Below are 26,362 nucleotides of genomic sequence, written 5' to 3' on the forward strand. Positions count from 1 at the left end.
TTTATATTTTATTTAAATACTTCACAAACAAACACATATGATGAGTATAGAAAGGGCAAATAACCTTAGAAATTGTCAACAACAAAAAAAGGAGAGAGAAAAGAAACAGTTGATTCGGGAAGGCACAAGAAAATGTACAAACAAAATACCAAAAATTACACAAACTTATAAACAAAAGCACATGCTTGTTATTTCTTATTATTTTGTAATAAGAAATAATAAAAATTACTTACCTCACACATTAGCATGTTACATAGGGCCATCATTCAGGATGTTAATGGGTCAGTGATTGGCAGGGAGACTGGTGGAGCGTTAAATAATTAATGAATTAATGAATTAATTAAATTTAATTTGCTGTCAGTAGTAGGCTATTTGTCTTGAGATGGTTTGTTATAATCAAAAAGGCTTATTTCTGTGTTCAGCCTACATATATTGGAGAACTCTAAGTCCCAACATCAATATAATTCACAAGTTGTTGAATAGGCCTGATATATGTACAGTAAGCACCATAATTCATTGGACAGTGACACATTTTTGTTATTTTGGTTTGAAAGGATACAATGACAATGAGGTTGAAGTGCAGACTGTCAGCTTTAATTTGAGGCTATTTTCATACATATCGGATGAACCGTTTAGAAATTATAGAACCTTTTGCACATAGTCCCCCCCATTTTCGGGCATCAAAATATTGGACAGTTTAGCATAATGTAGAATAAAGTAATCATTTTTAATATTTGGTCGCACATCCTTTGCATGCATGACTGCTTGAAGTCTGCAATGCACAGACATCACCAGACGATGGGTATCTTCCCTGGTGATGCTCTGCCAGGCCTGTACTGCAGCCATCTTCAGTTCCTGTTTGTTTTGGGGACTCTTTGCCTTCAGTCTCCTCTTCAGCATGTAAAATGCATGTTCAATTGGATTCCGATCCAGTGATTGACTCGGCCAGTCAAGGATTTTCCACTTTTTGGCCGTCAAAAACCCCTTCATTGCTCTAGCAGTATGTTTCGGTCATTGTCTTGCTGCATGGTGAAGTGCCGTTCAATGAGTTTGGAGGCATTTGGTTTGATCTGAGCAGATAAAATATTTCTGTAGACTTCATACATTGTTCTACTTCTGTCTGCAGTCACATCATGGATGAAGACAAGTGAGCCCGTTCCACTGGCAGCCATACAGGCCCAAGCCATAACACCCCCTCCACCATGTTTCACAGATGAGATGGTATGCTTTGGATCATGGGCATTTCCTTTTTTTCTCTACACTTTCCTCTTTCCATCACTCTGGTACATGTTAATCTTTGTCTCATCTGTCCACAAAACTTTGTTCCAGAACTCTTGGGGCTTTTTAAGGTGCTTTTTAGCAAACTGTAATCTTGCCTTTCAGTTCTTCAGGCTTATCAGTGGTTTGCATCTAGTAATGTACCCTCTGTAGTCCTGCTGGTGTAGTCTTCTACATATGGTAGACTTTGACATATCTACACCTGCATCAAGGAGAGTGTTTTTGATCTGTTGGGCTGTTGTCAGGGGGGTTTCCTTCACCATAGAGAGTATTCTCCGGTCATCCACTACAATGGTCTTCCTCAGTCTACCGGGTCTTTTGACATAATTGAGTTCACCAGTTGTTTTTTTCTTGTTAATGATGAACCAAACTGTTGACTTGGGCATGCCCAGGGTTTCTGCAATGTTCCTGATTGACTAATTTTCATTTCTGAGCCTTATGACGGCCGGCTTATTTTGTATCGACACTGCTGTCTTCCTCATGTTGTCACACCCCAACAACAATCTCCAAAGGCAATTGCAAAGTCTAGAATCAAGACTAGACATCAACAGCTCTCTTTTGCATTCACTAACGACACAAATTAATATACCTGCCAAACGAAACACATCTGTGAAGCCAATTCAACAAATACTTGTAGTACCTTAAAATGGGGGGACCATGTACAAAAGGTTCTGTCATTTCTAAACGGTTCATTCGATATGGATGAAAATGCCACTGACACTCTGCACTTCAACCTGATTGTCATTGTATCCTTTCAAACCCAAAGTGCTAGAGTACAGAACCAAAATAACAAAAAATGTGTCACTGTCCAATGAATTATGGTGCTCACTGTATGTGCTAAAATTTGGCAAAGATCTACATGGATGAAATATTTGTTTATTCTGCATAACTTATTAAATACCGTGACTGACGCAGCTAATAAATTATACCTGCAGATTCCCATTCCTCCCCGCAGCCCTTTACCTTCAGCTTCTCTTACCTCAGTTACACTCCACAACAGATGACTCCACCCATCGAACATTCAGTTGAGCAGGTAAACAGGTAAGTAAGGAAAGGTCCAAAACAGAAACGGAAGCTTAACGGCCATTTTAAAAACAGAGGAGAAAGAAATCCTAGGAAAGAAGGAATAAAATGAAATGTAAAAAACGGAGTAAACAGTCTGTTGTGAAGTGGAACTGAGGTAAGAGAAGCTGATGGTAAAGGGCTGCGGGGAGGAATGGGAATCTGCAGGTATAATCGCATTAACCCGCGTAATTCAGAAAAACGGATAACTGGCAATAAAATGGCGAGTTTAATGAGTAGTCTAACAAGCTAAGAGCTCATACGGAATCCAAACATACCTTTTAAGAAGTAATTTAAAATTTAAAAAGTAATTTAAAAATAACCTTTAAAAGAAAGTTTACTTCAATTTTTTGATATTCCATGACCACTTCTACTACGTGAGGAGGTAGCCTAGTGAGACGGACGTCACAGGACTTGTCGCTTGTTTTTGACATTTTTACACTTACTGCACTATAAACCCTGATTTTGTTTTAAATTAAACAATTAAGGGGTTGTTACTTTTTTCATGTTTTAGAGGAAATCATTCCCATTAGCCTACTAAAATTAAGTGGTTTGCAATACTGAGGAAAAATATACAGTGCATGTTAGGCAGAGATTACTCTACGCCTATATGATATCATTTTACTCATAGTCGGACACCCTCCAGAACCCGGACACGCTTCTTTGCGGCGTTGGTCCCGTCCTTTTTATTGAAAATTTCGAAAAGATGTGGGGGTTGGAAGTAGCCTAGGTGTCCGGTATTTAGGGTAATTTAACTACCTTTGTGTGAAATTCCATGTCCTTCCAAACATATATGGACATATTACGACGACTTTAATAAACATTACCCTGTTCGAGTGAATAAAATGGGGCAATTCGGCACTGGATGACGATCTCGCTACAGTTTACTGTCTACTCTCGCAGGCTTTGACTGGGGGTGTCGGTCTGTCTTTGACTAGGCTAACCGACGATGGTCTTCTAGTTTTCCCACTAGGAAACAAATAAGGTTAGCTGACCTTACAATTCCTATATGTATGTGTTTGTGACAAACCTGTCTGTTGTTGTCTGTTGTCAGTTGCTGTGTTTCAAGCTGCTTATATATCGGGTGAACGGACAAGGAAGAACGCAGGCACCTATTACGCGAAAAAGCGTCCACCTACAGGTAAGCGGATAAAAAGGCTGCGTCCGAATAGGCCTCAGAAGTCTGACGTAACGCATAGCAAAAACCTTGCCCGTATATGGAATCTCATAAAAAACACGATTTCAACGTACAAAAATGCCAAGTTACTCAAAAGTATTGATATCAAAATGACGCCAAGTTACGGTACTACAAACAACTTAGGCTATCTTGCCTCACCGAAATTAAATAAGATGCATTCCAAAGCAGTGCTACCCAATAGTTCCTCAGTTCTTTCAAGTCACTTGGCCCTGTGTGTATAAGCATTGGACTACATGGACAGGCCAAACATATGTGTGGATGGCTATCTCACAGTCAGGATTGATTGAATAGGCGTGTATATGTCCAATTTGTATTGGTATGTATGTATTTCGCTGCCCAACCTTTCTGTTGTGTGAATGATAGTACGTGTCTTGGTATGTGTGTGTTCGTAAATGTGAATGTAACATGCTGCGAGGGAAATGTCCCCATGGGGATAAAGAAATTCTCTATGTATGTATGCACAATATATATTTTACAGTATTTCTTGTACGTAGCAAATATACAATAACTTGTACATGTACTCAAATTCAGTTCAGAAGCAAGTATGAACATGTTTTCTGGAGAAATATGCTTCCTGTAGTTAATTTCAATGTGTTCCACGAGGCAATTCGAAATATTTGACTCTTTGATCTTACACAAAGTTTGCATGACATTGTAAAATGGTAAGATTACAAAACACAGGGCCAAGTGACTTGAAAGAACTGAGGAAATATTGGGTAGCATTGCTTTGGAATGCATCTTATTTAATTTCGGTGAGGCAAGATAGCCTATATTGTTTGTAGTACCGTAACTTGGCGTCATTTTGATATCAATAATTCTGAGTAACTTGGCATTTTTGTACGTTGAAAACGTGTTTTTTATGAGATATCATTTCTTTTTGCAAAGCGTTTTATTATGAGAGTGAGAAATGCGAAGTGACCCTGTAAGAAACGGTTGTGGATTATGGCTGTCCTTGTGTGAATTTGTACAGTCTGATGAGCGTGTACTGTTGAGCAGTTTCAGTTTGCTATATATGTAAAACAGTGGCTGTGACAAAGAAACGCAGGTGAAATATGGCATGTATGTACTCACGGATTTGACCGCCATCCAACAAGCCTTGATTGAGAAAGGAATCAGCAAGCACGTAGAATTAGAGCTTCATAGGTCGCAACTTGTGTACCCTGCTGTCCTGCTCCGTTGTCTGTTATTTCGCGGAGATGCACTTTTATTGTTTGTGTAAGGTTTATGAGGCAGTTTGATAGGCTTATCTGCAGGTGGGAATCCTGTTCGCTGTTTTGCTAAGCTAGAACCGGAAAACTTGATAGTGGAGAATAGGAGCAGACGCATATGTCCCAGTAGGTTTTGCATATGAGAAAATAACAACAGTGTGAGAGAAATTAGGATGAAATTATGAAATTGCGTAGTTGAAACAATATGTTTTTAGCAGAATGGGCATGTAGGTGAAGGTTGACATGATCACAGACTATAGTACAGAATAAAAAAAGTGACCATGAGCGTACTTATTTTCCTCACGGGATGGTATATATAACAGTCGGTATAAAGCATTAGCTGTCAAAGTGGAGTGTTAGGTGACGTGTGAAACTTACTGCACTAATGTGCTTTTTTCCATGTTCAGTACTAGTAGTTATATTTATGAGTGAGTCATGGTTTTAAATGTAATGTTTTAATGGGGGGTTGCAGAACGTACATACGTAGTAATTGTTTGTATGTGGTTAGATAGAGAACAGGGCGAGGTAACATGAATGTAGAAACGTGGCGTTTGCTGATAAGAAGGTATTGTACGGTAGCCAAGTGAAGAAATATAGTTAGTAGAAATGGCACAGTGGTGAACTGGTGTAACTTTGTAATAAAAGGAATACATTTGCCGTCATGAAATGCATATGAGTGGGCGTGAGTGAGTTTTGGTAAAGAAAATATAAAAGCGTAAGAAAACGTTCGTGTAAAAGAGGACATTATCTGCCTGAGGGCGAGGCGGGATTCAATCCTTCATCAACCGGAGGTTTACCAGTCTGTGACTTTGTTAGTGCAGCACCATGACATAGCTATGCAATGCGCGAAATATCATTAGCAAACCTGTCCGTGGTTTTAAAGAAGAACACAGGCCAGTAAGCACAGAAGAGCTCCCGTTGAATCCATATGGCTTTCATATAGTGTAGCCGGTTAATAACTGAACGTGCAGACAGTACGTCATAATGCAGTGTATACGTTCGGTGAACGGTGGGTAGATATGGTGCAAAAGCAATAATTGATAAGTAGTAGACAATAATTAGTGAGGGTCGAAGCAGGTTAAAGAAACATGTTCCTAGCTGGGCTTGAACCTATGACCGTGTTCCCAAGACTGTAACCTTACCCTCTAGGCCACATGCAGATTAACTGTTCAATTTGGAAATGTTTCAGAATAAAAAGGTATGGGTATTTTGCGTGTGTATGCGAGTTTTTGATTGGGTCGTGAGGGTGAGGATTTGGCTGGTGTCGGTAAAATGTCCAATGGGGAAAATAAGAATGAGAAGAAGAAGAAGAAGGAGAAAACGCAAAATCTGTCATAATGTACAGAATTTAATGTTTTTAAGGGCTGAGTGTCTGTGGCTGTTGTGGTTATTTCTGTGGGGAACCATGAAAAGTGGCAAACTCTCTGTGCTGTATAGGTATGGGGCATGCCCCCGCCAAGGCATAACTCTGCGGGATGGCATACCTGCCACCCCAATGTTCCGAAGATTGATGGACTACTAAAAGCCCATCTTAGATACTTCGCTCCGTGCATTCTTACAGTGATGTTTCATGCAGGCTAAATAAACGTGGACAACCCGGTGAAAAATATTACTTCATTACCAGGGTTCGAATAAAAATTAAAAAAGGAATAGGCTACCAGTCACAAAAATGAAACGAAATGGTTGTCACATTGAGAATGGTTGCTCACGCTCACCCTCCACTCATATTTATCGACATGAATCCCAATTAGTATGATTGTATGAAAATAATTCATTAAATTTAATGCAAGATAGGCATACCATGTTAGGCCTACAAATTTACTACTGTACATATCATCATTCATAAGTTTCAAACATGTGGAATTAAAAACATAATCTAGCTAAAAACGTCTCATTTCCCAGACAGACTTCTGTGTTATGGTTAATATGCTGATTATGATCTGATTATAAGCCTATGCATATAATAGCTTAAGAACCACCACACAACTCAGTCATGTTGATCGTTTGTTTTTGTGAACTGCCGAATTGTGCTTCGCTTTAAATGTTGCTGCTGTAAGGAATTGTGGGACGGCATTATCTCCTTTCCTTTCGTAAAGGATGGTCCAGTGTGCCCTATGCTAAAGGAGATAAGATAGGAAGCATTGAAGCACCTTTCCTTAGCATTTAGAGAATTTGAACAGCTCTTATCATGGCTGCCACTTAGATACTTCTGGGTTATTTCACTCAGTTAGGAACCTTCCTAAGCAAACCCATGTCTTTTTTGCTTAGGAAGGTTCCTAACTGAGTTCCTAACTCCTTCAACATCTTTCCTTAACTGCATGACATTTTCCATTAAGGTCAAGGAAAAGTGGTTAGGAAAAGACATCATTTTTTTTACTATGCGGACGCAGCCATAGTCTTTTTTGCTTAGGAAGGTTCCTAACTGAGTGAAATGACCCGGAAGTGTCTAAGTGGCAGCCATGATAAGAGCTGTTCGAATTATCTAAAATGGCTTGCCATATTTTGGCTAGTAATATCTTCGATTCAGTTATGCAAAAAGATCATTTAGATATTGTCAGGATTCTGCCTTTTTCTGTTTCTGTTTTTTCCTTTTCTGGGCCACCAGATGGCAGTACTTCAGTTTGTATTTCAGTTTGCTCCCTCTTTAGTTACCCCTGTGTTAATTGTATTATTGTTTTCAATTATTCTGTCATTGTTTTTCTTTGTGTCTCGTTATCCCTCCCTGCTCTGGTTTGATTGTGCTTTGAGTTCACCTGTGTCTTGTTATCTTTGTGGCTATTTAAGTTCTCTGTTTTCCTGATTTGGGTGCTGGTTCCTTGTGTTTCTGCCTGCCTGCCTGCCTGCCTGCCTGCCTGCCTGCCTGCCTGCCTGCCTGCCTGCCTGCCTGCCTCAGCCTGCATTGTCTGGCCTTGTTTTTCTTATCTGTTTTCTGTTACCTGTATGAGAGTAAAATCTTTGATTGGATTTGCCTTTTTGGAGTTCCTGGTGTTTTCCCCACTCTCCGTTTGGGTCCTGGTCCTGAAATGGCGATACAGTATCTGGAATTCACGTTTTGGATAGTCAAAACTGAATTGTAGATATCTTTTAATTGGAGGTCCCATACAACTGAATGGCGAAAGTAAATTCAATCTTACTAGCAAAATGTAATTCGAGATTAAGTTTTTTGATGAGTGAAAATGCAGTTAGAGACAGGGTTCGTACGGTAATGAAAAACCTGGAAAAGTTATTGAAATTTAAAATGCAATTTCCAGGCCCTGGAAAAGTTATGGAAAATAATATTTTTTGAAAAGTTTTGGAAAAGTAATGGAAACAGCTCAAGTTGCATCAAATATAATTACTAATAATTAATCCAAATATAATTACTAATAATTAATCCAATCATAAAAATAGTATGTATAGTAATAAAACGTAAATTGGCACGTAAACTTCGCGGTATTTTGGTGGTGTGAGAAGTTAATCGGTCTGGCTCAGTCTGTTTACTGGCACGCCCAACAGGCACGCCTCTGCTAATGTAGCAGTTATTAAACGTAGGCCCTACTGTGCCGACAATATGCCAGGGAAGTGCAGCTTCAATAATATATCAGGGCTCGAAATTAACTCTTTTACTTCGGAGCACTGGTGCTCCCAACTTCAAAAAGTTAGGAGCACCCACCAAAATGTAAGGAGCACCAACAATATATGCAATAGATTTTTTATAGATAAAAAACGACAATATAACTGTACGGTTTACAAGTAATAGTTAAACTGTCACGCATAAAATGTGTCGAGTCTTCAAGGAATTGCGTGTTATGCATTCAAACGACAAAGAGCTTCTCGTCACATTAATACCGCTAATTAAATCAACCGCCAGTAACTGCATCGGAGAAATGAGCTGTTTCAACCGGGTCGCTACACAAAACACTAAGTTAACGTTTCAAAAAAATGCCGTAATCGTTCGCTTCAACTTTTCAGGTTTCGATAACGCTAATAAATTGAACATAAACCTTTGTCTTCAGGTAACATTAGTTAACGCGTTAGCTCTCTGTTTCGCGTGACAGTGGAGTGCAGCGAAAGGGAGTGATTGAAGGCTAATATTAACCAAATTAAAATAAGCATTAAAGGTAAGAATGTCAAGCTCACGTTTGGTTAGAAGGGTTACCGTCAGCTCACAAGGCACATACTGAGTGTACTAACTAGCGAATGTACAGAGAAAGACGTTCGAATGGAAAAACTGACAAAAATGTTAAACTATTCGAATTAAAATATGAGAGAATGTATCTAAGTGTGTCTGTCTGGTGTTTATTTGTTTTAGAGAGGCACCATATGTTTCAGATGCAGACCTAATTTTACTTAGTGTTACAATAAATAATTTTAAATCGTCCCGCTGAGAAAAAGTCATTTGTTTTGGTCATGGAAATTCAGTTAAAGGTTGTGGAGAAGTCATGGAAAAGTCATTGAAAATCATTGGTGAAAAAGTGTATGAACCATGTAGAGATCTTAAATTAGCTCTTTGACTAATCATAAATCAGTTACAGATACCTGTAATGTGAATCTGGTCAGGCTATTAAATGTTTGCGACACAACTCCTTAATTAGCACTAAACAGGCACAGAAAACAAACTAAGATTGGGGGAACTGGCGCCCTGTAGTGTGACGGTTGGAATCGGGTAGGGTTGTTTTTTCCCAAAAATATATAAAAATAATTGGCACCCCTAAAGATTCTCATGAATAAAATAAAATCAAACGAAATCTACATCAATATTAAGAGAAACTCTTGTGGCCTTCCATGGCTTCCTGTTTCACTGGAGGATTAAACTGAGAACCTGCTTTCATCTTTGCCGCAGAGAAAGACAAAGAATTGACGAATAAAATGAAAATGGTTGCTGACCTTTGAAAATCAGGCAATTGATCAAAAATAAACTGAAGATGCTAGCTACTACTGTGAGGGCAATAATGAAGTAGTTTAAAACTGCTGGAGGGCAGCATGGTGGTGTGTGTGGAGATTGCATATTCTCATCCCATGTCTGCATGGGTTTCCTCCCACAGTCCAAAGACATGCAGGTTAAGCTAATTGGAGACACTAAAGTGCTTGAATGTATGAGTGTGTAAGTGCATGGTGTGTGTGCCCTGTGTGGACTGGTGACCTGTTCAGGGTTTTTTCCTGCCTCTTGCCCAATGCATGCTGGGAGAGGCTCCAACCCCCCTCACAACCATGTCCAGGAATATGATGTAGGATGGATTTAAGGATGTATATACTGAAAAGAAAAATACGGTGGTGGATCTTTAATGTTATGGGGCTACTTTGCTCACACTGGTCCTGGGGCCCTTGTTAAGGAAAGCAGCATCGTGAACTCTACCCAAGTACCAGGACAATTTAGCCCTAAACCTGACTACCTCTGCCAGCAGACTGAAACTAGTGGATCTTTCAGCAAGACAATGACCCCAAATTCACGTTAAAATCCACAAATAAAAAGGTTAATGATGCAGAAGCATCATTGTGTAATGGCTACAACAGTCTAAAGACTGCTGAAACTCCCTGAAAACCTGTGACTCAATTGAACAGCACAGTCCATGAGCACGGATCAACAAAGACATCAGGATCTGGAAAGATTGTGGGTGGAGGAAGAGTCTAAGATCCCTCCCAATGTGTTCTCTGGTCTTATGAGACGTTATGTAAAAAGACTCAGTGCCATTATCCCTGCGAGGGGAGGGTGCACACAGCACCAAATACAGGGGTGCCAATAATTGTGACGCACACTTTTTGTAAAATTGTTGTATCATCTGAGAAATGTGTCATTTTGGTAGTTTCCATTATATCATTAAATATATTCCATATGTTGGACAATGAAAATATACCTCAGCACTGGTAATCCTTATATTGAACAGTCCTAGTAATTGTTATCATGGGTGCAGAATATTTTGGAGGGAATTGTATTACTGTACAAGTTTATGGCTCAGTTAAATTCCAGATTTGTCCCTGTCTGTTCTATTTGATTTGATGAATGTGTGTGTCTGTGTGTATTATTATGTCTGTGCGTTATCGTGTTCTTCTTGTGTGTATTTACAGGTCTGCCAATTTGGGTCAGAACCCACTTGTGAATCTGATCTGGTGTGTTCAGGTGTCCTGAGACAGGGGGCGCTATTTCTAAAATGAGTTCCTCAGAGGAGACCGAGACTGACGATGGAACACATGGCCCTGCGAGAAAGAGGTAAAAATGGATGAATCAGAGAGTCAATGTGCTGTGGGTTAGAGCTGCAGTAAGAGGAAGAGTTTAACTGGAAGCTCTGTCTCCATGTGTTGTGTTAGAGAGCTGCAGTAAGAATATGAGTTTAACTGGAAGCTCTGTCTCCATGTGCTGTGAGTTAGAGCTGCAGTAAGAGGATGAGTTTAACTGGAAGCTCTGTCTCCATGTGCTGTGAGTTAGAGCTGCAGTAAGAGGACGAGTTTAACTGGAAGCTCTGTCTCCATGTGCTGTGAGTATGAGCTGCAGTAAGAGGATGAGTTTACCTGGAAGCTCTGTCTCCATGTGCTGTGAGTTAGAGCTGCAGTAAGAGGATGAGTTTAACTGGAAGCTCTGTCTCCATGTGCTGTGAGTTAGAGCTGCAGTAAGAGGATGAGTTTAACTGGAAGCTCTGTCTCCATGTGCTGTGAGTTAGAGCTGCAGTAAGAAGATGAGTTTAACTGGAAGCTCTGTCTCCATGTGCTGTGAGTTAGAGCTGCAGTAAGAGGATGAGTTTAACTAGAAGCTCTGTCTCCATGTGCTGTGAGTTAGAGCTGCAGTAAGAGGATGAGTTAAGTGGAAGTTCTGTCTCCATGTGCTGTGAGTTAGAGCTGCAGTAAGAGGATGAGTTTAACTGGAAGCTCTGTCTCCATGTGCTGTGAGTTAGAGCTGCAGTAAGAGGATGAGTTTAACTAGAAGCTCTGTCTCCATGTGCTGTGAGTTAGAGCTGCAGTAAGAGGATGAGTTAAGTGGAAGTTCTGTCTCCATGTGCTGTGAGTATGAGCTGCAGTAAGAGGATGAGTTTAACTGGAAGCTCTGTCTCCATGTTAGAGCTGCAGTAAGAAGATGTGTTTTACTGGAAACTCTGTCTCCATGTGCTGTGAGGTAGAGCTGCAGTAAGAGGCTGACTTTAACTGGAAGCTCTGTCTCCATGTGCTGTGAGTTAGAGCTGCAGTAAGAGGATGAGTTAAGTGGAAGTTCTGTCTCCATGTGCTCTGAGTATGAGCTGCAGTAAGAGGATGAGTTTCACTGGAAGCTCTGTCTCCATGTGCTGTGAGTTAGAGATGCAGTAAGAGGATGAGTTTACCTGGAAGCTCTGTCTCCATGTGCTGTGAGTTAGAGCTGCAGTAAGAGGATGAGTTTAACTGGAAGCTCTGTTTCCATGTTTGTTCACAGGGTTCGGGTAGAGAGGACAGGGTCACCTGTACCCAGCTGTCCGTCTATGAAGAGTGATCATTCAATGGATCGTCCAATCAACTTCAGTGGACTGTTCACAGGTGATCAAAGGTAATGAAACAAGTTCATATTGACACTATGGTTGAATTGTTAGAGCTGCAGTAAGAGGATGAGTTTAACTGGAAGATCTGTCTCCATGTGCTGTGAGTTAGAGATGCAGTAAGAGGATGAGTTTAACTGGAAGCTCTGTCTTCATGTGCTGTGAGTTAGAGCTGCAGATAGAGCATGAGTTTAACTGGAAGCTCTGTCTCCATGTTAGAGCTGCAGTAAGAGGATGCGTTTAACTGGAAACTCTGTCTCCATGTGCTGTGAGTTAGAGCTGCAGTAAGAGGATGAGTTTAACTGGAAGCTCTGTCTCCATGTGCTGTGAGTTAGAGCTGCAGTAAGAGGATGAGTTTAACTGGAAGCTCTGTCTCCATGTGCTGTGAGTTAGAGCTGCAGTAATATGATGAGTTTAACTGGAAGCTCTGTCTCCATGTGCTGTGAGTTAGAGCTGCAGTAAGAGGATGAGTTTAACTAGAAGCTCTGTATCCATGTGCTGTGAGTTAGAGCTGCAGTAAGAGGATGAGTTTAACTGGAAGCTCTGTCTCCATGTGCTGTGAGTTAGAGATGCAGTAAGAGGATGAGTTTCACTGGAAGCTTTGTCTCCATGTCCTGTGAGTTAGAGCTGCAGTAAGAGGATGAGTTTAACTAGAAGCTTTATTTCCATGTTTGTTCACAGGGTTCGGGTAGAGAGGACAGGGTCACCTGTACCCAGCTGTCCTTCCATGAAGAGTGATCATTCAATGGATCGTCCAATCAACTTCAGAGGACAGTTCACTGGTGATAAAAGGTAATGAAACAAGTTCATATTGACACTACGGTTAAATTGAACTTATATTTCATTGGCAACTTTCAGGTGTAGTGGGGTGCATGATAGCACGTTCAGGTCCACATGGGTGTATTAGATCATTTTAAAGTGTCATGATGTGTTTTATATCACATTCGGATGTGCTGTGAGTTAGAGCTGCAGTAAGAGGATGAGTTTAACTGGAAGCTCTGTCTCCATGTGCCGTGAGTTAGAGCTGCAGTAAGAGGATGAGTTTAACTGGAAGCTCTGTCTGCATGTGCTGTGAGTTACAGCTGCAGTAAGAGGACGAGTTTAACTGGAAGCTCTGTCTCCATGTGCTGTGAGTTAGAGCTGCAGTAAGAGGCTGAGTTTAACTGGAAGCTCTGTCTCCATGTTTGATCACAGGGTTCGGGTAGAGAGGACAGGGTCACCTGTACCCAGCTGTCCGTCTATGAAGAGTGATCATTCAATGGATCGTCCAATCAACTTCAGAGGACAGTTCACAGGTGATCAAAGGTAATGAAACAAGTTCACATTGACACTACGGTTGAATTGAACTTAATTTTCATTGGCAACTTTCAGGTGTAGTGGGGTGCATGATAGCACGTTCAGGTCAACATGGGTGTATTAGATCCGTTTAAAGTGTCATGATGTGTTGTATATCCCATTCGGATGTGCTGTGAGTTAGAGCTGCAGTAAGAGGATGAGTTTAACTGGAAGCTCTGTCTCCATGTGCCGTGAGTTAGAGCTGCAGTAAGAGGATGAGTTTAACTGGAAGCTCTGTTTCCATGTTTGTTCACAGGGTTCGGGTAGAGAGGACAGGGTCACCTGTACCCAGCTGTCCGTCTATGAAGAGTGATCATTCAATGGATCGTCCAATCAACTTCAGAGGACAGTTCACAGGTGATCAAAGGTAATGAAACAAGTTCATATTGACACTACGGTTGAATTGTTAGAGCTGCAGTAAGAGGATGCGTTTAACTGGAAACTCTGTCTCCATGTGCTGTGAGTTAGAGCTGCAGTAAGAGGATGAGTTTAACTGGAAGCTCTGTCTTCATGTGCTGTGAGTTAGAGCTGCAGTAAGAGCATGAGTTTAACTGGAAGCTCTGTCTCCATGTTAGAGCTGCAGTAAGAGGATGAGTTTAACTGGAAGCTCTGTCTCCATGTGCTGTGAGTTACAGCTGCAGTAAGAGGATGAGTTTAACTGGAAGCTCTGTCTTCTTGTGCTGTGAGTTAGAGCTGCAGTAAGAGGATGAGTTGAACTGGAAGCTCTGTCTCCATGTGCTGTGAGTTAGAGCTGCTGTAAGAGGATGAGTTTAACTGGAAGCTCTGTCTCCATGTGCTGTGAGTTAGAGCTGCAGTAAGAGCATGAGTTTAACTGGAAGCTCTGTCTTCTTGTGCTGTGAGTTAGAGCTGCAGTAAGAAGAAGAGTTTAACTGGAAGCTTTGTCTCCATGTGCTCTGAGTTAGGGCTGCAGTAAGAGGATGAGTTTAACTGGAAGCTCTGTCTCCATGTGCTGTGAGTTAGAGCTGCAGTAGGAGGATGAGTTTCACTGGAAGCTCTGTCTCCATGTGCTGTGAGTTAGAGCTGCAGTAAGAGGATGAGTTTCACTGGAAGCTCTGTCTCCATGTTTTGTTCACAGGCTACAGGTAGATTGGGCTGGGTCACCTGTATCCAGCTGTCTGTCTATGAAGAGTGACCATTCAATGGATCTTCCAGTCTACTTCAGAGGAGAGTTCACAGGTGATCAAAGGTAATGAAACATGTTCGTATTGAATTATACCTGCAATAAGAGGATGATTTTCACTGGAAGCTCTGTCTCCATGTGCTGTGAGTTAGAGCTGCAGTAAAAGAGTTTAACTAAGTTGTGTCTCATGATTTATTCACAGGATTCAGTGCTCAAATAAACTGTTCTCCTCAAAACAGGTATGATATGTTCTCTTTCTATTTTAATGTTTGAAGTTAATATGACTTTCAGACGGTCAGATTGAATATCTAATCAGGTTTATTAAAGTTTATAAAAATTGATCTGGCCCTCTTTGGCTCACAGATAAAGTGGATTCTTTTTTAGGATCCATAAACGATGGCAGTGGATGACTCCAAACAGATTGTTTTTAAGTTCAAAGGCTTTATTTGTCACATGCATTGGGATGGCAGGTATGCCATCCCGCCAAATTACGCCTTGGCGGGGGCATGCCCCATACCTATACAGCACCGAGAGTTTGTCACTTTTCAGGTTTCCCCACAGAAATAACCACAGCAGCCACAGACACTCAGCCCTTAAAAACATTAAATTCTGTACATTCTGACCCCATTTCAACAGACAGATTTCATAAACAACTTCACATGTCCACACAGTAAAGCCCCAAACTAAGGGGATTTTGCGTTTTTTCCTTCTTCTTCTCATTCTTATTTTTCCTGCCGCCTATCCCACTGTCTCCCCATTGGACATTTTACCGACATCAGCCAAATCTTCACCTACACAACCCAATCAAAAACTTGCATACACACGCAAAATACCCATGCCTTTTTACTCTGAAACATTTCCAGTTTAAACAGCTAATCTGCCTGTGGCCTAGTGAGTAAGGTTACAGTCTTGCAAACATGGGGTCGTAAGTTCTAGCCCAGCTAGGGACATGTTTCTTTAACCTGCTTTTACTCTCACTAATAATTGTCTACTACTTCTCAATTATTGCTTTTGCACCATATCTACCCGCCGTTCACCGAACATATACACTGCATTATGACGTACCGTCTGCACATTCAGTTATTAACCAGCTACAGTATTGCAAAGCCATATGGATTCAACGGTTGAAGGATTGAATCCCGCCTCACCCTCAGGCAGATAACTTCCTCTTTTACATTCACGTTTTCTTACGCTTATATTTGCTTTACCAAATCTCACTCACGGCCACCCATATGCATTTCATGATGGCAATTGTATTCCTTTTATTAAAAAGTTACACCAGTTCACCACTGTGCCATTTCTACTAACTATATTTCTTCACTTGGCTACCGTACAAAACCTTCTTATCGGCAAACGCCACGTTTCTACATTCGTGTTACCTCGCCCTGTTCTCTATCTAGCCACATACAAACAATTACTACGTATGTACGTTCTGCAACTCCCCATTAAAACATTACATTTAAAATCATAACTCACTTATAATTCTAACTACTACTACTGAACATGAGAAAATCACATCAATGCAATACATTTCACACGTTCCTTATTAACCCTCCACTTTAATGGCTAATGCTTCATACAGACTGTTATATATACCATTCGATAAGGATACTAAGCTCGCTCATGGTCACTTCATTTACTTCGCACCATAGTCTGTGATCATGTCAACCTTCACCTACATGCCCATTCTGATAAAAACATATTGTTTCAACTATGCAATTTCATCATTTCATCCTAATTTCTCTCACACTGTTGTTATTTTCTCATATGCAAAGCCTGCTGGGACATATGCGTCTGCTCCTATTCTCCACTATCAAGTTTTCCGGTTCTAGCTTTCGGTGAGGCAAGATAGCCTATATTGTTTGTAGTACCGTAACTGGGCGTCATTTTGATATCAATACTTTTAATGGCAGGCCTGGATTTTGGCAGTCTGAATGAATGAGTTATAGACGGGGTATGTCTTATATGTGTGAGTAACTTGGCATTTTTGTACGTTGAAAACGTGTTTTTTATGAGATATACATGTACATACAGTGAAATGCTGGTGCGACAAACTCCTTGTAGACTGTGCAACATAACGCTTCAATAATAATTATATGCAGAAAAAATAAATAAATAACTAAATAAATAAATAATAATAATAAGACTAATAATATAAAATATAAGATATGAATACAAATTAAAAGAGAGAAGAATATAAAGAGCAGTTATTAAAAAAAATACGAGCAATACAAATAAGTAAAAAAAAGTAAGTCCTAATATAAGTCCTAAAATAAGACTTAGGAAGCAGTGCAACCTATGATACATCATACAATAAGTAGAAGAAAGAAAAAAGAAAAATACAAAGTAAACTGTGGGACGGTAAGGTGCTGCAGTGTACATTGAGGTAAAGGTGCTATGTGCTTGAGGTGAAAATACTATTTTAGGACAGTTGTCCTGGCAGTGCAGTTAAAAGCACTGATGTCCTGAGGGAGGAAGCTCCTCCTTAGTCTTTCCGTGTTGGTCCTGTGACTGCGTAGGCATTTGCCTGACCGCAGCAGCTCAAACAGTTTGTTGTTGGGATGGAAAGAGTCCTTCATAATCCTCTTTGCTCTGCTTAAGCACCTCCTGGGGTACAGGTCCTGCAGAGTGGGGAGTGTGGTCCCCATGGTACGCTCAGCTGACCGCACCACCCTCTGCAGGGCTCTCCGGTCCAGAGAGGAGCAGTTGCCGTACCAGATGGTGGTGTTCCCCAGCAGGATTCTCTCAATGGTTGCAGAGTAGGAGGTTTTCAGGATCTTCTTGGAGACTCTGAACTTCCTCAGCTGTCTGAGGTGATACAGGCGCTGCCTTGCCTTTCTCACCACAGTGTCTGTGTGCAGTGTCCATGTCAGGTCCTCTGTCATGTGGACACCGAGGTACTTGAAATTTCTCACCCTCTCTACCGGTGTCCCGTTGATCTGTAGAGGGGTGTCGGTCCTCAGCCGTTTCTTCTTACAGAAGTCCACCACCATTTCCTTGGTTTTGCTGACGTTCAGGAAGAGACGGTTGTCCTGGCCCCACAGTGACAGGTCTGCCACCTCCTGGAGATAGGCCTTCTCGTCGTCGTTGGTGATCGGGCCTACCACCACTGTGTCGTCAGCAAACTTGACGATGGTGTTGGACTCAAACCTGGCCACACAGTCGTGTGTACAGGGAGTACAGCAGAGGGCTCAACACACACCCCTGGGGGGCTCCAGTGCTGAGGGTGAGGGGGTTTGAGGTGTGCTTACCCACTCTAACCACCTGGGGTCTGGCGGTCAGGAAATCCAGTATCCAGGCACAAACGGAGGTGTTCAGTTCCAGGTCAGTCAGTTTAGCAGCCAGTCTGGAGGGGACTATGGTATTGAAAGCTGAGCTGAAATCAATGAACGGCAATCTTACATAGCCCCTCCTCTGTTGTCGAGGTGAGAGAGAGTGGCATGCAGAACCTGACAGACCGCATCGTTTGTGGATCTGTTGGGGCGGTAAGCAAACTGCAGAGGGTCCATGGTGCTGGGAAGAGAGGAGCAGATGTAGTCCTTGACTAGCCTCTCAAAGCACTTCATCACCACGGAGGTGAGTGCTACCGGGCGGTAGTCATTCAGGCAGGCTGGGGAAGCGTTCTTGGGTACAGGGACAATGGTGGACCTCTTGAGGCATGTGGGGACCATGGACTGGGCCAGGGAGAGGTTGATTATGGTGGTGAACACAGGAGCCAGGAGATCAGCGCAGGTCTTGAGGACTTGTCCGGAGATTCTCCTCACATAGTGCTCTGACAGGGCAAGTGAGCTTGCAGCTCCAGGGGGAAACTCATGTTATACACGCTAACTGTGCTAGCCGCCAGGCTAATGTTAGCATTGTTAGCCTTGAAACGTGCATAAAAAGAGTTCAGCTCCTCTCTGTCCTTGTAGTGATGCTTCGCATCCTTGATTGCTTGCCTCAGCCTGTAGGACACCGCCTTGTACTCCGTCATGTCCCCAGACACCAGTCCCGCGTTATAGGCAGTGGTGCGTGCATTCAGAGCAACGCGGATGGATCTGTCAACCCACGGTTTCTGGTTAGGAAAACACTTAACTTTCACCGTGGGGATAACTTTGTCCACCACCGTTGTAATGAAGCCGGTCACCACTTCCGTAAACACGTTGACGTCATCAGAGGTAGACTGGAACCTGTCCCAGTCGACGTCGTCCAGCGCGTCCTGTAGTGGCCTCTGATTGGGCGGTCCAGCGCTTGACCTCTCGCGACACCACCTCTTCCAGTACCATCCGTTGTTTGTATTCTGTTATCAGGAAGATGGCGGCATGGTCTGATTTGCCAAATGATGGTAGAGAGGTAGCCTTGTAGCCCTCCTTGAACGATGAATAGCAGTGATCAAGTATCTTGTCCTTTCGGGTAGGACATTTGACGTGTTGGTAAAAGTTTGGCATAAGGTTTGCCTTGTTGAAGTCCCCTGCCACGATGAGGGCAGTGTCTGGGTGCTTGGTCTGTAGTCCGCTTAGCACATCATGTAACACCGACAAAGCCTTGTCGTGTCTGCTTGTGGTGTAATGTAAGCGGCCCTAGTGATCACTGCGGAAACTCCCGGGGCAGGTAGAATGGACTCTCAGCACTCGGTTTGTGTAGTTAGCATTAAAAAATGTATTGCACTGAGAAACTTAATTCAACTCAACTAAATTATTCCAAGGACATTCGTAATTCATCACAAGTAGTGTCCCTAAAGAACACAAATCAGGAGCGAAAGCTGCATTTCGAATATAGGCTTTAGACCTGCTGCTTGTTGTGTTCTAAAGTATCTTTTCCTGTTCTGGCCTTCCTACAAGAGAAAACATGAGACATTGCAGGCATTTAGCAGTCACTCTTATTCAGAGCGACTTACACAACTTTTTACACAGCATTTACATTGCTTCCTTTTATACAGCTGGATATGAACTGAAGCAATGCAGGTTAAGTACCTTGCTCAAGGGTACAACCGCAGTGTCCTACCTGGGATTCTCACCTCTGACAAGACCAGCTCCTCACCCATTATACTACACTGCCACCCATAATAAAGCAAGGCTTTGTTTCCATGGCTCTGATGCAGCACACCTCTTCACGTGTTTATTTCACTCTGATACAGCACACCTCTTCATGTGTTTATTTCACACTGATACAGCACACCTCTTCATGTGTTTATTTCACACTGATACAGTACACCTTTATGTGTTTATTTCACACTGATACAGCACACCTCTTCATGTGTTTATTTCACACTGATACAGTACACCTTTATGTGTTTATTTCACACTGATACAGCACACCTCTTCATGTGTTTATTTCACACTGATACAGCACACCTCTTCATGTGTTTATTTCACACTGATACAGTACACCTTTATGTGTTTATTTCACACTGATACAGCAAAACTATTCATGTGTTTATTTCAGTCTCTCCTGCGCACTCTGATGAAGCTGAAGAAGACTGAAAAGTTGAAACTGTTTCAGAGCCATCTAAGTCAGGGTTGCCCAGAATGCTTTAATAGTCTTCCTGAAGATCCTTCTGTACTGGATACGTTCAAGAAGGTGAAGGAATTGTTCAAGGGTCGTCAAATTGCTGATTACCCAGAATGCACTGAGAGAGAGCAGGAGGATCCTGAGGCCATGTACATAGTTGAGAAGATGCTGGAGACCTGTGGCATTGAGGGGTCTCTGAAGATCACACTCCATATCCTGAGGAACATGAAGAAGAAGGATGTCACTGACCCACTGGAGAGAGATGAGCAGCACAGTAAGATTTTTCTCTCATTGCTACTGTGGCCATTAGAATGTTGAAATGAGTTTAGCCAACAAATATAACAGAGTACAAAATAACAGAGTACTGATTTACAGTATTCACACTTTTATAATAGTGTTTTACATCAACAGTCTTGCATATAAAAAAACATCACACACAACATGGAAGGCATTTCAATTCAAATATAGCATCCAGCAGTAATAATGGGGGCAATCAAATGCACATGAGATTAAATGTTTCCGATAGACTTTAAAACCAGGAGCCTTGGGATCAAAAGCCAGTTACTAAACCACTGTCCCATCAGACTGACTGCCCTGAGGTTTTATCCTGGATTAAAGAGCACCGATCATAATAATTATAAGATAATTAAATTACTGCATGACCCATGAAGACCATATTTACCATAAAGATGCATCATTCTATGAACAATTAAGAAATTGAATGTTGAAATGGAAATGAATCCTTTTTATGTTTTCATTGTTGTGTGTACAACAGTTTGTGAGAAGTGTGAAACACTACTAGAGGTATGGGCAACACTTTACTTGAAGGTGCAGTTATACCATATAGGGCATATCTTCATGATACATAACAAATAAACCTTGCCTGTTAATTTCACAATATGTCCTCATGATACAGAATTATTTCATATTAACAGAAGAGATGTAACAGGGCTGGCCTTGTTTCGCATGTATAATCAAAAATATTGTTAACTGTTCCATGTTTCCTACATTGGCGTTAATCAGTAATAACCTCTTGTTACCAAATTAGTTACAATTAAATTACATAGGTATAGCTACAACTTAATGTGCAACACTTTCAGAGCTGTGTAAAACATTGTGAAAACTTTCTGCATAAGTTTTTTTTGTCTATTTCTGTTATTTTAAACATTGGTTCTCATATTTCCTCTCCTCAGATGAATTCAAAGAAAGAGCCCAGCAGGCACTGAAAACTCATCTGAAGAAGAGGTTTGAATGCATATTTGAAGGTTTAGCAAAGCAGGGCCACCAGACCCTCCTCAGTGAGATCTATACAGAGCTCTACATCACAGAGGGGGGAAGTAGGGGGGTCAATGATGAACATGAGATCAGACAGATTGAGATAGCATCGAAGAGACAAACCACACATGAGACTGCAATCATCTGCAATGACATATTTAAGCCTTCACCTGGACAAGAGAAACCAATCAGAACTGTGCTTACAAAGGGCATTGCTGGCATTGGGAAAACCGTCTCTGTGCAGAAGTTCATTTTGGACTGGGCAGATGGAAAAGCCAATCAGGACATTGATTTCATCTTCACTCTTCCTTTCCGAGATCTGAATCTGAAAAAGGAGAGAGAATTTAGTCTCATGAAACTTCTGCAGCAATACTATCCACAACTGAAAGAGATCAAAAGTTTTGAAGATGATGAAGTCAAAGTTGTGTTCATCTTTGATGGTCTTGATGAGTGTCGACTTCCTCTAAATTTCCAAAGCAATGAGATCTGCTGTGATATAACAGAGTCATCATCATTGGATGTTCTGCTGACCAACCTCATTAAGGGGAATCTGCTTCCCTCTGCCCTCCTCTGGATCACCTCCCGACCAGCAGCAGCCAATCAGATCCCTCCTGAGTGCGTCCACCAGGTGACAGAGGTACGAGGATTCAATGACCCACAGAAGGAGGAGTACTTCAGGAAGAGAATCAGAGTTCGGACCAAGGGCAGCAAAATTATCTCACACATAAAGTCATCCAGGAGTCTCTACATCATGTGTCACATACCAGTCTTCTGCTGGATTTCTGCTACTGTTCTGGAGACAATGTTGGGTAAAGTGAGTGGAGACCTGCCCAAAACTCTGACTGAAATGTACACACACTTCCTGCTCATTCAGACTAATGTGAAGAATGAGAAGTATCATGGCACCAATGAGACAACCCCAAAGAAAATGTCAGCATCAAATACAGAAATCATCCTGAAACTTGGGCGGCTGGCTTTACTACAGCTGTTAAAGGGCAATCTGATATTCTATGAAGAGGACCTGAGAGAGATGGGCATTGATGTCAGTGAAGCTTCAGTGTACTCTGGGGTGTGCACAGAGATCTTTAAAGAGGAGTGTGGGTTGGGTGAGGAGAAGGTCTACTGCTTTGTGCATCTGAGTATTCAGGAGTATCTGGCTGCCTTGTTTGTGTTTCATTCATGTGTGAATAAGAACAGAAATGTACTCAGAGCAGAACAATCAAAACCTCGCAGTGACAGAGTGCAGCTGTCTGAGTTGCACAGGACTGCAGTGGATCAGGCTTTAGAGAGTCAGAATGGACACCTGGACCTTTTCCTCAGATTCCTTCTAGGCCTCTCTCTGGACTCCATTCAGACTCTATTAGGAGGAATACTGATAAAGACAAGAAGCAGTTCAAAGAGCATTAGGAAAACAGTCCAGTACATTAGGAAGAAGATCAATGAAGAATCTTCAGCAGAAAGGACCATCAATCTGTTCCACTGTCTCAATGAACTGAATAAAAACACTCCAGTGGCAGAAATAAAGAATTTCCAGAGATCAGGAAAACTCTCTAATGAAAAGCTGGAACCACACCAATGTTCAGCCCTGGCCTTTATGTTACTGATGTCAGAGGAGATCCTAGATGAGTTTGACTTGAAGACCTACAAAACATCAGCAGCAGGTTATCAGAGGCTGGTACCAGTAGTCAGGCACTGCAGGAAGGCCATGTGAGTATTATGTAATTATTAAAGTAGATGATGACAGCATGTTTTTATAAACACTTCATAGTTAAAGTGAAAATAGAATACAATAAAATTGTCAGGCAAGTGAGAATTATGATTTGTGAGTCAAGCTATTTTAACAGATTGGGCCCTCATTTAATGAATACAGAAGTAGCATCAAATGTAAAAAATGTATCCAACATGTAAAATGTATTTTATTAGATTTAATTTAGATATTATTATTAAAGATACCAGTTATTAATTGCATCATGAATTCCTTGTTAGGCAAACCAATGTGATGTTACAGTATTAAGACGAACATATTCCCCATCAAATAAAAAAATACAAGCTACACTTCCTTTACACAAAATTAGACAGACATGGAAAATAAATAATATAATTGTGAAAAAAATGAATGAAAGGTACCGCAGAACCATAGCTTGTCTGTCCCACTGTGACCCAGGATGGTAAAATAAGCAGCTAAAGAATCAAGACCAGAGATCCAAGACTGATCAAAAAAGATCAAGGCACAGCTGAGAAGCAAGGCAAATGGCACAAGATCACAGGCTCACTTTTGCTTTACAGGCCAACACTTTATTTCAATTTCTTTATCATTTGTATTTTAACAAAGGAGCTTTGTCACTAAGCAGCTTTACAGAGAACCGGCCCCCAAAGAGTAAGCCTAGGGCAACAGTGGCAAGGAAAAACTCCCTGACTGATACCAGGAAAAGCCTTGAGCAGAACCGGACTCAGAGGGGGAACCCATCTGCCGCGAGCAGGCACCGGTTTGTTATGGAAAATCAACAGTGGCAGGAGGCGGGGGTGCCTAGCTGGTCTAGCTGGTCTAGGGCTGGAGCTGCGGGCCAGGGGGGGGGTGCTCAGCAAACTTGGGCTGGAGCTCCGGGCAGGTGCCCAGAGCCGAGGATGACGAGAAAAAAAAAACATTGTTAGGGGGTCCAAATGGTAGATAACAGAGGTGTCCATGTGCAATAAGGAAAACCCCGGCAGAATAAGGCTATGGCAGCATAGCTAAGGGAAACAGAGGCAGGGGCCAACGCAGCCATGAGGGCAGGCTTGAGACAGTCATCACCAGACCATGACCGGTTCAGCTTAACACAGCACTACCAATGATGATCCAGTGACAGCACTAACCGCTCAGTCTACCAGAGACTCTATAACTATGCCCGCCACCCACTCCTGCCCCTCAAATATAAGAGAGACTAAAAATATATGTTTTGAGCCTAAATAAGGTGATAGTGTCTGTGCCCCGAACATGGGCAGGCAACTTGTTCCACAGGAGGGGAGCACGATAGGAGAAGGCTCTACCACCTATGGTACTTTTAGATATTCTAGGAATAACAAGGAGGCCTGCACCCTGAGAACAGAGCGTTCGTGAGGGAATATAAGGAAGAAGTAAATCATTTAAGTACAAAGGGGCAAGCCCATGTAAGGCTTTAAAGGTAAGAAGTAGTATCTTATAGTCTATTCGGAATTTTACTGGCAACCAGTGAAGCGATGCTAACACTGGGCTGATGTGCTCGAATCTCCTTGTTCTAGTGAGAATACGAGCTGCTGCATTTTGAATTAGCTGGAGCCCTTCAGAGAGGAATTTGCACATCCAGACAAAAGAGCATTGCAGTAATCTGATCTTGAAGTAACAAAAGCATGAACTAGCTTTTCTGCATCATGTAAGGACAGTATTTTCTGAATTTTTGAGATGTTTCTCAAGTGATAAAAAGCAACCCTGAACCAAGAGAGTGCCTGTCCAAGGAGGCCTACAAGATTTTCAAGTCTATCCAGAAGGATGAGGTGATCAACTGTGTCAAATACTGCACTTAAGTCTATAAGCACAGGTACAGAGATGCAGCCATGGTCGGAAGCGAGGAGTAGGTCATTGAGTACTTTGACCAGGGCTGTTTCAGTGCTGTGAGAGGGTCTAAAACCAGATTGAAAAACTTCCAATATATGATTGGAGTGCAAAAATGAACCAAGTTGTTTTGAAATGGCCCTTTCTAGTATTTTAGAAAGAAAGGGAGGTTCGAGATAAGCCTGTAGTTAGACAGGTCATTCACATCCAAGTTTGGCTTCTTAAGAAGGGGTTTGATGGCTGCAAGTTTAAGAGTCTGTGGTATGTGTCCAGATGCTAAAGACACATTGACAATATGTAACATTGGTGTTCCAATCACTGGTAATAGCTCCTTGAAAATGCTTTGTAGGGATAGGGTCTAGAAGACAAGTAGAAGATTTTGAGGAATTAACTATGGCATTAAACTCCATGAGATCTATTGGAGCAAAGGAGTTCAGATAGACAGGCGGCCTATCTGAAGATTCTGCATCCATGCGTTGAGCGGATGGAAGGGCAGACCCTATATGAGGGGTGGTAGGAGAACTTTGAATCTTGCCCCTGATTTTTATAATTTTGTCATCAAAGAAATTCATGAAGTCATTGCTACTAAATGATATTGAGGCACATGGATCAACTTGATTCTTGGTCAGCCTGGCAACAGTGTTAAACAGGTGCCTAGGATTGTTTCTATTTTCATCTATTAAAGTAGAGAAGTATGAGGAACATGCTGTGGAGAGGGCATGTTTATAAGTTAGTAGACTGTCTTTCCAGTCCTGGAGGAATACCTGCAATTTAGTAGAACGCCATTTGCGCTCAAGTTGGCATGAAGCTTGTTGGAGAGCACGAGTATGGTCATTGTACCAGGGTGCTAATTTCTTATAGCGGACTTTCCTCTTCTTAAGAGGTGCGAGAGTATCCAGGGTTCTGGAAAGTACGTAATTTATGTTGTCTGTCAGCTGATCAATTGAGCTAATGCTTGCATTTTTGTATGTGTTTGGGTGGGAGCCAAGAAAATCCCCACAGTGCACAAATGAGCCTGGGAGCTCATTAATAAAAGCATTTGCAGTCCTGGAGGAAAGCTTACAGATAAGGTAGAATGAAGGATCTGGTGACACATGACAGACTTGTGAAAGTTGGAAAGTAATTCAATAATGGTCTGATAGCACAGGGTTTTTAGGCATAACTGCTATATTTGCTATTTCTGTATCATAAGTTAAGACCAGATCAAGAGTATGGTTATGAGAATGTGTGGACTGATGTATATGTTGATCGAAGCCAATAGATTCAGTGATAGACAAGAGTGCTGATCTGAGAGGATCACCTTCACTATCCATGTGAATATTGAAGTCCCCT

At 41.7% G+C, this 26,362-nt stretch overlaps 1 protein-coding gene and 1 long non-coding RNA gene across 2 annotated transcripts in view; both read left to right on the forward strand.

Moving 5' to 3' along the window:
• Window positions 1-26,362, forward strand: part of LOC118218903 (protein NLRC3-like) — a gene marked incomplete at its 3' end in the record, with an annotated part of 237,255 nt that overhangs the window by 108,938 nt on the left and 101,955 nt on the right. The window contains exons 2-5 of the mRNA XM_035401647.1: window positions 3,395-3,481; window positions 10,792-10,933; window positions 13,416-13,526; window positions 13,813-13,923. Of these exons, the coding sequence (XP_035257538.1) occupies window positions 10,875-10,933; window positions 13,416-13,526; window positions 13,813-13,923 (281 nt within the window). The remainder of the gene's footprint in view (window positions 1-3,394; window positions 3,482-10,791; window positions 10,934-13,415; window positions 13,527-13,812; window positions 13,924-26,362) is intronic.
• LOC118218973 lies at window positions 14,593-15,154 on the forward strand. Its single transcript, XR_004763617.1, has 3 exons — window positions 14,593-14,763; window positions 14,900-14,936; window positions 15,082-15,154. It is a non-coding gene; the product is annotated as an uncharacterized LOC118218973 (long non-coding RNA).

Source organism: Anguilla anguilla, chromosome 19 (genome assembly GCF_013347855.1).
Source record: "Anguilla anguilla isolate fAngAng1 chromosome 19, fAngAng1.pri, whole genome shotgun sequence".
Classification (NCBI taxonomy): Eukaryota; Metazoa; Chordata; class Actinopteri; order Anguilliformes; family Anguillidae; genus Anguilla; species Anguilla anguilla.